The sequence below is a fragment of the Pseudorca crassidens genome, chromosome 4, assembly GCF_039906515.1.
Source record: "Pseudorca crassidens isolate mPseCra1 chromosome 4, mPseCra1.hap1, whole genome shotgun sequence".
NCBI classification, from domain to species: domain Eukaryota; kingdom Metazoa; phylum Chordata; class Mammalia; order Artiodactyla; family Delphinidae; genus Pseudorca; species Pseudorca crassidens.
Window position 1 is genome coordinate 72,175,007 of NC_090299.1, and position 13,166 is coordinate 72,188,172.

At 40.0% G+C, this 13,166-nt stretch overlaps 1 protein-coding gene across 2 annotated transcripts in view; it reads right to left on the minus strand.

Annotated features, from left to right (window-relative positions):
• USP46 (ubiquitin specific peptidase 46) overlaps positions 1-13,166 on the minus strand; it is a 62,854-nt gene that overhangs the window by 17,753 nt on the left and 31,935 nt on the right. For both annotated transcript variants that reach the window (XM_067735950.1, XM_067735951.1), the window contains exon 5: positions 186-262. In XM_067735950.1, the coding sequence (XP_067592051.1) occupies positions 186-262 (77 nt within the window). The remainder of the gene's footprint in view (positions 1-185; positions 263-13,166) is intronic.

The following is a 13,166-nucleotide window of genomic DNA, read 5'->3' on the forward strand; positions in this document are numbered from 1 at the left end:
CTCTTCTCCAGACCACATACACTTATTTTTAAATCTCTCTTAGGAAAGAAGAAATAGAAAATAATAGGATTATATTCGTTTAACAGAAAGGAAGATTATGTCCTGAAGAAACACAAGATTTTTCCCCCCATGTACTCACTAGCCTGATCAAAAGCTCAGACCACTGTCAGAATTCATGAGGTTACCTTAGACAGTGGGTAATAGATGTATTCTGCTCCACATCAACAGAAAGGTCAAGAAAATCTTCATCTTTGCTACTAACCTGGAGCAAAAAAAGAAAAAAAGCATTAGGCACAAAATACATAATAGACAAGTAGATAAAACTTTGAACACCTACAGGTAACCAAAAACCGTAACTGCAGTCAGTCAGGTATGGCTTTGTATACTCTCTAGCTACCAGTTACCTTGAAAACAATCCAGAACAAGAGAAAATCCTAAATCCTCCATTTAACCTCATCTGTGTCCAGCTTTGATTCAGGCTTTTCATAATTAAAACTCAACCAGATTTCTCTTCCTGTCCATTCATTGCCCCCACTGTTTCAAAGCAGGAAATATCACACAGGTATCCATATAGCTCAGCCTGGCAGAATGATAACAATGGAAATGGAAAAAGGACAAGAGCCTTAAAAAGCCTACTGCTCAGGGCTTCCCTGGTGGCGCAGTGGTTGAGAGTCCGCCTGCCGATGCAGGGGACACGGGTTTGTGCCCTGGTCCGGGAGGATCCCACGTGCCACGGAGCGGCTGGGCCCGTGAGCCATGGCCGCTGAGCCTGGGCGTCCGGAGCCTGTGCTCCGCAACGGGAGAGGCCGCAACAGTGAGAGGCCCGTGTACCACAAAAAAAACAAAAACAAAACCTAATGCTCAGATGATCACCCTCCATTCAGCTGTCTGCACTTCTTGCCAGTCCCCAGAAATCACTCCCTTCCTCCTGTGCCTAGTCATTCAAAGTGTGTGGGGGGCCCGGGGGCTGAATGTGCTATGGGCTGGAGGGTCTCTCTCTCTCTCTCTCTCTCTCTCTCTCTCTCTCTCTCTCTCTCTCTCTCTCTCTCTCTCTCTCTCTCTCTCACACACACACACACACACACACACACACACACACACACACACACACAGCTGTCCTCTGGCCCAGGAAGTGTTGTCCTTTGTAGAACACGCCCATGCTGTCTGTGGTACCAGCCAGACCTGGAGCTGGCCGGGAGCCTGGGCTCACACGGGCCCAGCAGACTGGACTGCTCTCAGCCACACCCATCCCCAGCCCTGGCTGTTTCTTGGCCTGCACAGCTGACACCACACCAATTCTGGGTCTGTACTTATCAAAGCTCACCGACTGGTGCCTGCCTTCCAGCAGCTCACCAGCTTGCCTGGCATTTCGCTGTCTTGGAGTGGGAGGGACAAACTAGCCCAGCAGGAACTTTGAGATGCCCAGTCAATTGGCAGCAAAACAAAAATCATACTCCTGTAAGTGAGACAACTATCCTATGACCCAACACTCCAATAGTCAGAGATGTGGACACAATCCTTTATACTTTCATTTGTGTACCCAAGAATGGGTATTGGCAGACTGCCCAACTCCATATCCTGTCTCTGCCACTTATAAAGCGGATGACACTAGGCAAGGTACTTAGCCTCTCTGTACCTCAGCTTCCTCATCTGTAAAGTGGGAGCAGTAAGAGTATCTATTTCATAAGTTGTTGTAAGGATGAAATAAGATAATACATGTAAAGTGCTTTAAGAAGTAAGGAAGCATTCAACAAATCAAGGATGGAAAAAACATTTAAAATGGCCTAAAATGGTCAAAAAGTTGGGAACGGGTTACTACACTGTGAGTATCATATTAAATGAAACATTAAATGAAACATGAGACTGCTCTCCTGCACTTCCACCGTCACCATGAGAAGGGTAACCCAGGCTAGCCCACTGCTTCCCAGAAAAAGATGAGCGACCCACAGAGGAGAGCTGTTCTCACTATGAGGTGCCCCAGTCAGGCCCAGACAGGAGCACCACCCCCACCGGCCTCAGACACACCCGTGAGACAGCTGAAATGCAGACGTACGGGCTCAGCCCAGGCCGGCTGGATCAGCGACCCCCCCGCCGACCCATGGCTGCATGAACTACAGTAAAAGAATCAGAGTGGATCTAAGTCTCAGAGTTTTAGGGAAGTTTGTAACAAAGCAACAAATATAACCAACACAACTACAACTAACGTGACAGGCATTCCTCCTTTTACTGAACTTGGCACATAGAGTGTTTCTTTCAATTTGGAGTTTTGTGGCAACCCCGTGTCGAGCAAGTGTACTGGCAGCAACATTTGCTCACTTCGTGTTTCTGTGTCACATTTTGGTAATTTTCACAATATTTAAAACCTTCTTCATTATTATTATGCTTTACGGTGCTCTGTAATCAGTGATCTTTGGTGTTACTACTATGACTCACTGAAGGTTTCAATGATGGTTATCATTTTTTAGCATTAAGTATTTTTCAATTAAGGTATGTACATTTTTTAGACATAATACTATTGCACACTTAATAGACTACAATATAGTGTAAAAATAACTTTTATATGTATTGGGAAACCAAAACATGTGTGTGACTCGCTTCACTGTGATATTCACTTTATTGCAGTGATCTGGAACCAAACCCACAATATCTCCAAGGTATGTCTGTAGGTATATTTTATTTTTATTCATTTATTGTCTATTTCCCCCTTACTAAAGTGAAAGTTCAAAAGTTCTGTAATGACTAAGATCCTGCCCTTCCAACACTCCTCCAGAAAAGTATAAACTCAAATAACTATAAACTAACAGCAACTACCTGAAGGCAATGGAGGCAGATGGGGAGTCCACACGTGGAGGAAAAGAGCTACAAATGAGTTCATGGTTTCACAGCCTTTAGTGGGATCCATGGGGGAAAATGCAGTCTTTCTGGTCTAGGAGCCAGAAAATCCAATCTGGGAAACCACGTCCACTGAGAAGAAGGGAAGGAATCTGAGAAAGTATCCCCAACTCTGTCTACCCACATCTCTGGCTGACCCCTGAGCCACACACATGCACAGAGTACACTCACAGCAACCTGGCTGGTTACAAAAGGGATGACCCAAGAGTCAAACTGCTGCCTAGGAAACAGTTTGTAGTGAGTCCAACCAAGATAACTACCTGCTAAAACTAACTGAAGAAAAACAGCAGAACCCAGAGTCTCTCAAACTGAACATTCTCTATGTCCCAGATATGACCCAAACTTACAATATGTGAAGAACCAGGAAAATGGAAGATATTCTTAAAATAAAAGGAGGCAACTGAGACCAATCCTGGGATGACCCAGACGTTGGAAGTAACAAACAATGATTTTAAATAAGCTTTTATAAGTATCTTCAATAAAGTGAAATATATTCACAGTGAACCAAAAAATAAGACATCTCGGCAGAGAAATAGAAACAAACAAAAAAAGACTCAAATGGAAATTCCAGAACTAAAAACTTAATACACTGGATGGACTTAACAGAGAACTGGAGATGACAGAGGAGACACCAGGGGACTTGAAGACAGAACAATGGAAATTATCCAAGGAGAAGAATAAAGGAAAAAAAAGAAAGATTGAAATAAAAATTAACAGATACTCAATCAACCTGTTAGATATCATACACATAATTGGAGTCCCAGACAGGGAGGAGAGAGAATAGGGCAGAAAAATGATTTGAAAAATAATGGCTGAATATTCCCTACATTTGGTGAAAGACATACATTTATAAATTGAAGATACTCAACAAACACCAAGCAGGATAAATACAAAGAAGGCCAGCCAAGGTCAAACTGTTGAAAGCCAAAGGTAAAAAAGCAAATCTTAAAAACATCTAGAGAAAAATGACACATTACAGCGAGCTCCCTGGTGCCCTAGTGTTTGGAATTCCAGGCTTTCACTGCCGTGGCCTGGGTTCAATCCCTGGTCGGGGAACTGAGATCCCACAAGCTGCGTGGCACGGCTAAAAAATAAATAAATAAACTTTTTTTTTTTTAAATGACACATTACAAGAGAATGATTCTGTTGGAAGCTGGCCTCTCATCAAAAATTACAGAGGCCAGAAGACACAGAACATCTTTACTATGCTAAAAGAAAAAGCTATCAAAACAGAATTCCTGCATCCCATAAATATATCCTTCAAGAATGAAGATAAAAGTGAACAGAATTCATTATTAACAGACTTGCACTACAAGAAAGGTTACAGGAAATTCTTTATACCAAAGGGAAAAGCTAGCAGATGGAAATCCAGATCCTCAAGAAAAAGTGAAGAGCAACAAAAATGGGAATTATGACACGGTCCTGTGGGGGTTATAACACACGTAAATGTAATAGATGTAGCAACTATAGCGTAAAGGACAAGGTAGGTCAGGGGTGGAAGGAATATGCACCTACACAGTTATAAGTTAACTATGTTTTACGCGAAATGGAACATTATTAATTGGATGGGGACCGTGAAGAGTGAAGAATATACTGTACTCTCCAGAGCAGCCGCTAAAAAACAACGTACGAAGATATACTAAGAGGAAAATTAAAATGGAATTGTTCAATGTAATATACACACACACAAATAATCGGAAAAGGGAAAAACATTTAAAAAGCAGAGAAGGAGGAAGAGAGAAACAAAAAGCTCCGGGGGAATAAACAGAAAACAAATAATAAAATGGGAGCCTCAAACCCAACCATATCAATAATTATAATAAACACTAATGTAATAAACTTTTCAAGTAAAAGTCAGAAATTGAGTTGAATTTTTTTAAAAAGCAAGACCAGCTACATACTGCCCACAAGAGCTACACTTTAAATATAAAGAAACAGATAAGCTGAAAAAAAATGGATGGAAAAAAATATACTATGTAAAGAGTTAATATACATATATAGTGGGCTATTTAATATAAGAAAATAGATTTTAGACAAAATTATGAGAAATAAAAATGGTATTTCCTAATACTTGGGTCAATTTACTAGAAAAACATAATCAAAAATATGGAAGTCCCTCATAACAGAGCCTCAAAAATATATGAAGCTGGAGCAGTATTCACCAACAAAATGGAATGAACCACATGCTACAACACAAATGAATCTCAAAAATGTTATGTAAGTGAAAGAAATCAGACACAAAAGACCAGATCTTGTATGATTCCATATATATGAAATGTCCAAAAAAGGCAAATATCTAAAGACAGAAAGTAGCTTAGCGGTGGCCTAAGGCTTGCAACAGAGATTAACTGCCCAATACAAAGGATCTTATTGGTGTGATGGAAATGTTTTAAAACTGGATTATGGGCACAAAAGCAGAAATACGAATCAATGGAACAGGCTAGAAAGGCCAGAGATAAACCCACGCATATATGGTCACCTTATCTTTGATAAAGGAGGCAAGACTATACAATGGAGAAAAGACAGCCTCTTCAATAAGTGGTGCTGGGAAAACTCGACAGCTACATGTAAAAGAATGAAATTAGAACACTTCCTAACACCATACACAAAAATAAACTCAAAATGGATTAAAAACCTAAATGTAAGGTCAGACACTATAAAACTCTTAGAGGAAAACATAGGAAGAACACTCTTTGACATAAATCACAGCAAGATCCTTTCTGACCCACCTCCTAGAGAAATGGAAATAAAAACAAAAATAAACAAATGGGACCTAATGAAACTTCAAAGCTTTTGCACAGCAAAGGAAACCATAAACAAGACCAAAAGACAACACTCAGAATGGGAGAAAATATTTGCAAACAAAGAAACTGACAAAGGATTAATCTCCAAAATATACAAGCAGCTCATGCAGCTCAATAGAAAAAAAACCAAACAACCCAACTGAAAAATGGGCAGAAGACCTAGACATTTCTCCAGTGAAGATATACAGATTGCCAACAAACACATGAAAGGATGCTCAACATCATTAATCATTACAGAAATGCAAATCAAAACTACAATGAGGTATCACCTCACACCAGTCAGAATGGCCATCATCAAAAAATCTACAAATAATAAATGCTGGAGAGGGTGTGAAGGAAAGGGTACCCTCTTGCACTGTTAGTGGGAATGTAAACTGATACAACCACTATGGAGAACAGTATGGAGGTTCCTTAAAAAACTAAAAATAGAACTAGCATATGACCCAGCAATCCCACTACTGGGCATATACCCTGAGAAAACCATAATTCAAAAGGAGTCATGTACCACAATGTTCATTGCAGCTCTATTTACAATAGCCAGGACATGGAAGCAACCTAAGTGTCCATCAACAGATGAATGGATAAAGAAGATGTGGCACATATATACAATGGAATATTACTCAGCCATAAAATGAAACGAAATTGAGTTATTTATAGTGAGGTGGATGGACCTAGAGTCTGTCATACAGACTGAAGAGAGTGAAGGAAGTCAGAAAGAGAAACAAATACCGTATGCTAACACATATATATGGAATCTGAAAATAAAAAGTGGTTCTGATGAACCTAGGGGAGGACAGGAATAAAGACACAGACATAGAGAATGTACTTGAGGACACAGGGAGGGGGAAGGGTAAGCTGGGACGAAGTGAGAGAGTAGCATTAACGTATATACATTACCAAATGTAAAATAGATAGCTAGTGGGAAGCAGCCGCATAGCACAGGAAGATCAGCTTGGTTCTTTGTTACCATCTAGAAGGGTGGGGCAGGGAGGGTGGGAGGGAGGTGCAAGAGGGAGGGGATATGGGGAGGGGATATGTACACATATAGCCGATTCACTTTGTTATACAGCAGAAACTAACACAACATTGTAAAGCAATTATACTCCAATAAAGATGTTAAAAAAAAAAAAAAGCAATAAATGGCTGTAAGACTCCCACCCCCAAAAAAACCTGGATTTTGGTCATAGTTACACAACTTAGCAAATCACCCCCCCCAAAAAAAAATCACTGAATGGATGAATTTCATGGTAATTAAACTGCACCTCAATAAAGTTGTTTTTAAAAAGTAAAAAAAAATCATGAAGCAAAAACTGACAGAATTAGAGGGAGAAATAAGACAAATCCCACAATTATAGTTAGAAATTTTAACACTACTTTCTCAGCAAATAATATAAAACTATGGGGGAAAAAATCAAGAAAAACACAGACAATCTGAATAACTCTACCAACCATCATGACCTACTGATAACTATAGAATACTATACCCAACAACTACAAAATATAAATTATTTTCAACTCGGTGGTTCTTAACAAGGGAAACTGCCTTTCAGGGGATATTTGGCAATGTCTAGAGACATTTTTGTTGTCACATTTTGGGGGATGTTACTGGAATCTAGTAGGTAGAAGCCAGAGATGTTGCTAAACATGCACAGGGCAGCACCCCACAAAAAACAATGATCTGATCCGAAAGGTTAATAGTTCTAAGGTTGAGAGACCCTGCTTTCAAGTACATTTACCAAAATAGACCGTGTGTTAGGATACAGAACATGTCACGATAAACTGTAAAAGACTGAAATCATACAGAATATATTCCCTAACCAAAACAGAATGAAATTGGAAAACATTAAGATACCTAGGAAAACACTAAATATTTGAAAATTAAACAACACACTTCTAAGTAATACATGGGTCAAAGAAAAAAAGTCACAAGAGAAATTAGAAAATAATTTGAACTAATGACAAAGAAAATGTATCAAAATTTGAGAGATGCAGCTAAAACAGTGCTAAAAGGAAAATGTATAGCTTTAAATGTGTATATTAGTAAATAAAAGAGCAGGGACTATCTTTTCTGTTTGTTTTAACGGCTATATCTCTAGTACATAAAACAATTTCCAGTATTTAATAGGTACACAATAAATATTTACTAAATAAATGAATATATAACTGAACAAAAGACTAAACAAATGAAAAGATATCTAAACGCCAATAATGGCATCTGGGTGGAAGAATTATGAATGATTTTCTTTTTATACATTCCTGTGCCTGTTTTTTAAAAAATAATTCACAGGTATTATATTTTTTAATTAGTAAAACTTTTTTTAAACCTAAATGGCCTTTCTCTGAGAGATAATAAAACGATTATAGCCAACTGAAGTCATACATAATTTAGATAGTTCTACTCAAGGTCCTGTACTTGAAGGGGGATGAAAACAAAGAAACACTGTCTCCCTTTAGATGCAAATCTTTCCCTGTACTTGTTTCAGGGAGAGGGAAGAAAGGTACAAATCTAATTAAAGAACTGGAGAAAGTTACTGTAACTTTCTCAATTCCCAGTGCAAACTGCTTCCAGAATTAAGAGAAAGCACTGCTCAGGTGGATGGCCCCACCGGTGACATCAAAACATGGCACTAAACCCTTCCATTTGGACTTTTCTCTTTCCCCCTGTCTCAGACTGACATAGTCAAAAGCAATGAGTGATCAAGCAATTTTTTTTTTTTTTCCTTTTATCTCTTCCCAGAAAGCTGCCAGAAAATAAAACCATTTTATTCCCACACACAAGGATCTCATTCTGGTCTAAGTGAAAACACAGCTTGTCTCCAAGGAAACATATGTATCACTAAGACTGATACTCTCGGCAGGTACAGGCTACATCTTATTCTCCTTTCTTCTCCCCCGATTTTGGGCATGGAGTTCCCCCAAAACTAGTTTTAAAAGGATGGAAGAGACCCTACTTGCTCTTGTTTTTAATTCATTACAAACCAATTAATAGAACAAATTAATATACAGGGCTTTGCTCAGTTCCTGAGTAATTAAAAAAAAAAAAAAAAATCATGAGCTTTGCTAAGTTCCTGAGTAATTAAAATCCTATTCAAATGTGCTTCTAAATCCCCAGCCGCCTTTGCTGGGCTTAGCAGAAAAGGTGACCAGGTGGCAGCTCCACGCTGCTCAGCCAGGGACTGAAAACGTGCTGGCTCAGAGTCGGTGCCAAATTGTTGGGCTCAGGAAGAGTGGCAACCACAGCCCACCTGAGTCCTGGGGACTCAGAACCACCCCTCAGCGAGTGACTCCACCTGACCACAGCGCCCATCCCCACTCCTCTTCTGTGAAGGGCTCAGAAGCTCTACTGAGTCAATTTTAACCTCTGCAAACAAAACAAGAAGGGGCATACAATTGGTACTTCACAAAGCAGCTCTTTAGACAACCTTTTGGCTTCTCAGTCTTAAAGCCACTGAAAAGCACTGAGAACCACAGATCTGCAAAGCAAAAACTCAGTTGAAAGAGAAAGTGGGGGCGGGGGGCGGGAATTAACAACAACAACAAAATTAAGCTCCAACCAAGGGAACACTGAGGCTAGACTGGAAAATCCCCAGGCCTCCGTTCTGGAGTGCCTTGGTTACGGTTATCTGGGACAGTCAGCACTGAATGACCCCCTTAAAACTGTCGATCCAAGTCTACTGCAGAATGAAACCGTTTGTCTCCGTAAACCCCTCAGTTGACATCTGCACTGCAATCACAGGCAACGTTTACAAAGGGTGAGACCCAGAAAAAGAAAAACATTATCGTCTGAAAGCACGAAGACTGGCACAAAGGGTTTTGCACAATTGGAGGAACTACCAGCTGAGGCCGCCCCTACAGCGAGGCTCCCCCAGGGGCTAATTTGCTGCTCCAGATCTAGTGCAGTTCAATCCCACTGTGAGTGTTCACTAATGGTCTTGGCAATTCTGCCGGAAGCGCTCTGTAAAGGCTGCTTGCCCTGGGCAGAGGACGTTACTTAAACGGGGCCCCATATTTCTCATCCTGTGAAGGAAAACTTTTAACTTAGGTCTTCTTTTACACTAAGTTCTCAACATTCTACAGTAACAACTAAAAAGCCCGCAGACTATGCATTTTCTTAGAAAGTAGAGGGCTTTCTAACAATTAGAGCTTTCTAAAAATGGAAGGCATCGCCTGGGAAGATTGAGTTCCCTATCTCTGGACAGGATCCAGCAGATGCTGGTGACCAACTGGCTAGGACGTCACAGAAGGGACTCGGGCACTGGGAGAGGAAGGATTAGGTGACTCGTAGGATCCCGTCCAGTTAAAGGATCTAAGAAAATGGAGGTGATTATCCAAGTAACTCCAGAGCGGGGAAGGTGGAAAGCACTCCTGCCTCAAATGTAATCATTTCAGGGGATAATAAATGTACGTTTTTCAGAGTGCACCATCCTCCACAAAGACACACCCACACACTCTCATTCTCTTCCACAAACGAAGTATAAATGGTTGGAATCCCGCTAAAACAAACTCTATGGTGTGATCCAAAAGTTTTGGAGGAATCTTTGGGCACAGGCTTCCGATCCGTGGTAACCCTCCACGAGAAAACAGGCTCTGTAACAGCTTCTGCAATACAATTATCTGCGGGTGCAATTTTGCATTTGTTGGGATCAACTGACCTGTTCTCAGACAAAAAAAGAAACTACAAATGTGACTGAGTCTTTCTGAAAATCTACACAGAGAATCACAAGACGGATGTAGTAACTGTTAATTTCAAAGATAACCAAAAGAATTAGACCAGCTGTACAGTCTGGGGCAGGTTTCCCGGCTAAATGTAGAGATGTGATGCCCCATTGTCCTGGTTCCTGTATCTAAGCTCACAGAATACTCTGTACTCCTTCACGGAACTTTGCAATTGTAACCACAAAATGAATTATCCACTCTGTTATTAATGTCTGTCTTCCATGCTCAAAGTTTCAGAAAGGCCAGGCTCTCACTGCATCCTCAGTGTCTATACCTTTACTTAGCAGATGTGGGAAGAAAAAAAAAAGTATTTATTGAATAAAAGAATACTTGTCTCTACAACAGCCACTATACTACCAAAGTGAAGAGACATCTGAGAATAGTGGGTATAGACAAGAACGTGGAGAATAAGAATGCTCATGCACTGGGGGTATAAAATGGTACAACCACTTGGGGGAATTTGATATTTTCTAATGAGGTTAATGGTAAGCCCATCTTATGACCTAACAAATCTACTTCTGTGTATATATCCTAGAGGAACTAGATTTATGTACACTAGATTGTATATGTATTAGAATGTTCAGAGCAGCATTGTTCATAGTTGCCCCAAGTTGGATACAACCAAATACCCACCAACAGTAAAATGGATTCATGAATTGTGGTATATTCAGGCAATGGAATACTATATGACAACGAAAATGAATGAACTTAAGCCTCATGCAACAGCACAAATAAATCTCACATGGGATAGTGAGAAAAAAAACGAAAAAAAACCCAGGACACTAAAGAATACACACTGCATGATTCCATTCATCTAAAGAGCAAAAAAAATCCAAACGGCTATTTATTTTAGGGATGCACAGGTAAGTTTCGAGTTCTAGCAAACATTCAAAGAACAGATAAATCAAAACGTACACATACTCTCTCAAAGAAGATAAAGAAACTGGAGGCCACTACTCTACTTTGGGCACGAGAGTAACATGGAAAAGGGCAAGAGAAAAGCAAGAAAACCCAGTAGGAAGTTACTGCTGTAGCTTAGTTGAGATGGCCAGTCACGAGCTGATGGGTTCCTCTACCCTTCTAGGTTCTTCTGGCTGCTCTAAAAAAGTAAACGGGCATGAGACATTAATAGGAGAAAGTGGTGATGGGTGGCCTGAGCCAGGGTGGGAGCAGGAGGGATGAAGAGGATTAAAGAGACACAACAAGACAGGACCTGGTGACAGAATAGATACAAGAGGTAAGGTGAGCATGGTACCAAGGGATACTCCCTTATTAAAAGAAGGGAAGAAAGCAAAAAGACTGCAAGTCTGCAGATTATACTACGTACAATATAGCCCTAATTTTGATGTTTAAAAAGGACATGAATTTACTCTAAAAATAAATTTAGTATCAAAAAGAATAAAAGGGCTTCCCTGGTGGCGCAGTGGTTGGGAGTCCGCCTGCCGATGCAGGGGACATGGGTTCGTGCCCCGGTCCAGGAAGATCCCACATGCCGCGGAGCGGCTGGGCCCGTGAGCCATGGCCGCTGAGCCTGCGCGTCCGGAGCCTGTGCTCCACAACGGGAGAGGCCACAACAGTGAGAGGCCCGTGTACCACAAAAAAAAAAGAATAAAAAAACTGCAATGGATTAAAACACATAAAATGTTAAAACTCAGGAGTTCATCACAAAACTATAATGCAAAAGAAGGAAAAGAAGATGAAGGGTTCCAAAGGTTCTAGCATTGCTGGGAAAGTGGAAAAAAAACAAACCAAGTTAAGGATGTGTATTGTAGTCTCTAGAGTAACCTCTAAAAGAACTTAAAACTAACAACAACAACAAAAAAAAAATAGGAAGGAAGACAGACGTTTCATTGATACAAAGGCAAGAGGAAAAAAAAAAAAAGAATATAAAATAGGTGGGTTGAATAGAAACAAAGAATAGGATGGTAGAAACGTACTGCCATTTCACAATACAAGTTAAACACCACAGGATGTTTCCAGAATGTGGGAAATTCTTTCAAACAACCTGATTTCTTCAACAACTAAACTACGAGGGAAAAAAAGGAGGGGTGGTAACTCATAGATTAAGACACATACTGACCAAATGCAATGTGTGGACCACGTTTGGATACTGATTTGAATTAACCAGCTGCTTTAAAGAAAAAGTGACATAATCAGAGAAACGAACACTGAGTGAACAATGATTTAAAGGAATTCTTTTTAGGTGTGATAATGGCATTGTACCAATGTTTTTTTAAAAAAGATTTCTTACCTTTTGGAGATATATAACAAAGTAATGAAGAAATTACAAATGGAATGATGTTACCTGGGACTTGCTTAAAAATAGACCAGTTCTGTGAAGTGGGAGGGGGCGTGAAAGGAAAGATGACTGAGATGGGCCAGCGTGTTAACAATCATTGATCCTCAGTCATACACATATGGGATGTATTATACTATTCTATTTCTGTATGCATTTGAATTTTACTGGAACAGAAGGAGAAAGGGAAGGAGGAGAGATCTCTAGATAGATAAGTATGTGCAGAAAATGTTTTGGCAGGATATATTTCAAAATGGTTATCTCCGGGCTAACGTGATCACAATTTTTAGAAAGTGTTACAAATTTATCATCTCTGGGTGGGGAGATTACTGGTAACTTTTAGTCTCTTTTTGCTTAGCTATGTTTTCTAATTGTTTCTACAAGGAACAAACCAGAATGCTTCAAATGCTCCAAATGCTTCAAAAATTGTTTAGAAGGATAGAAGACTGCCAAAAAAC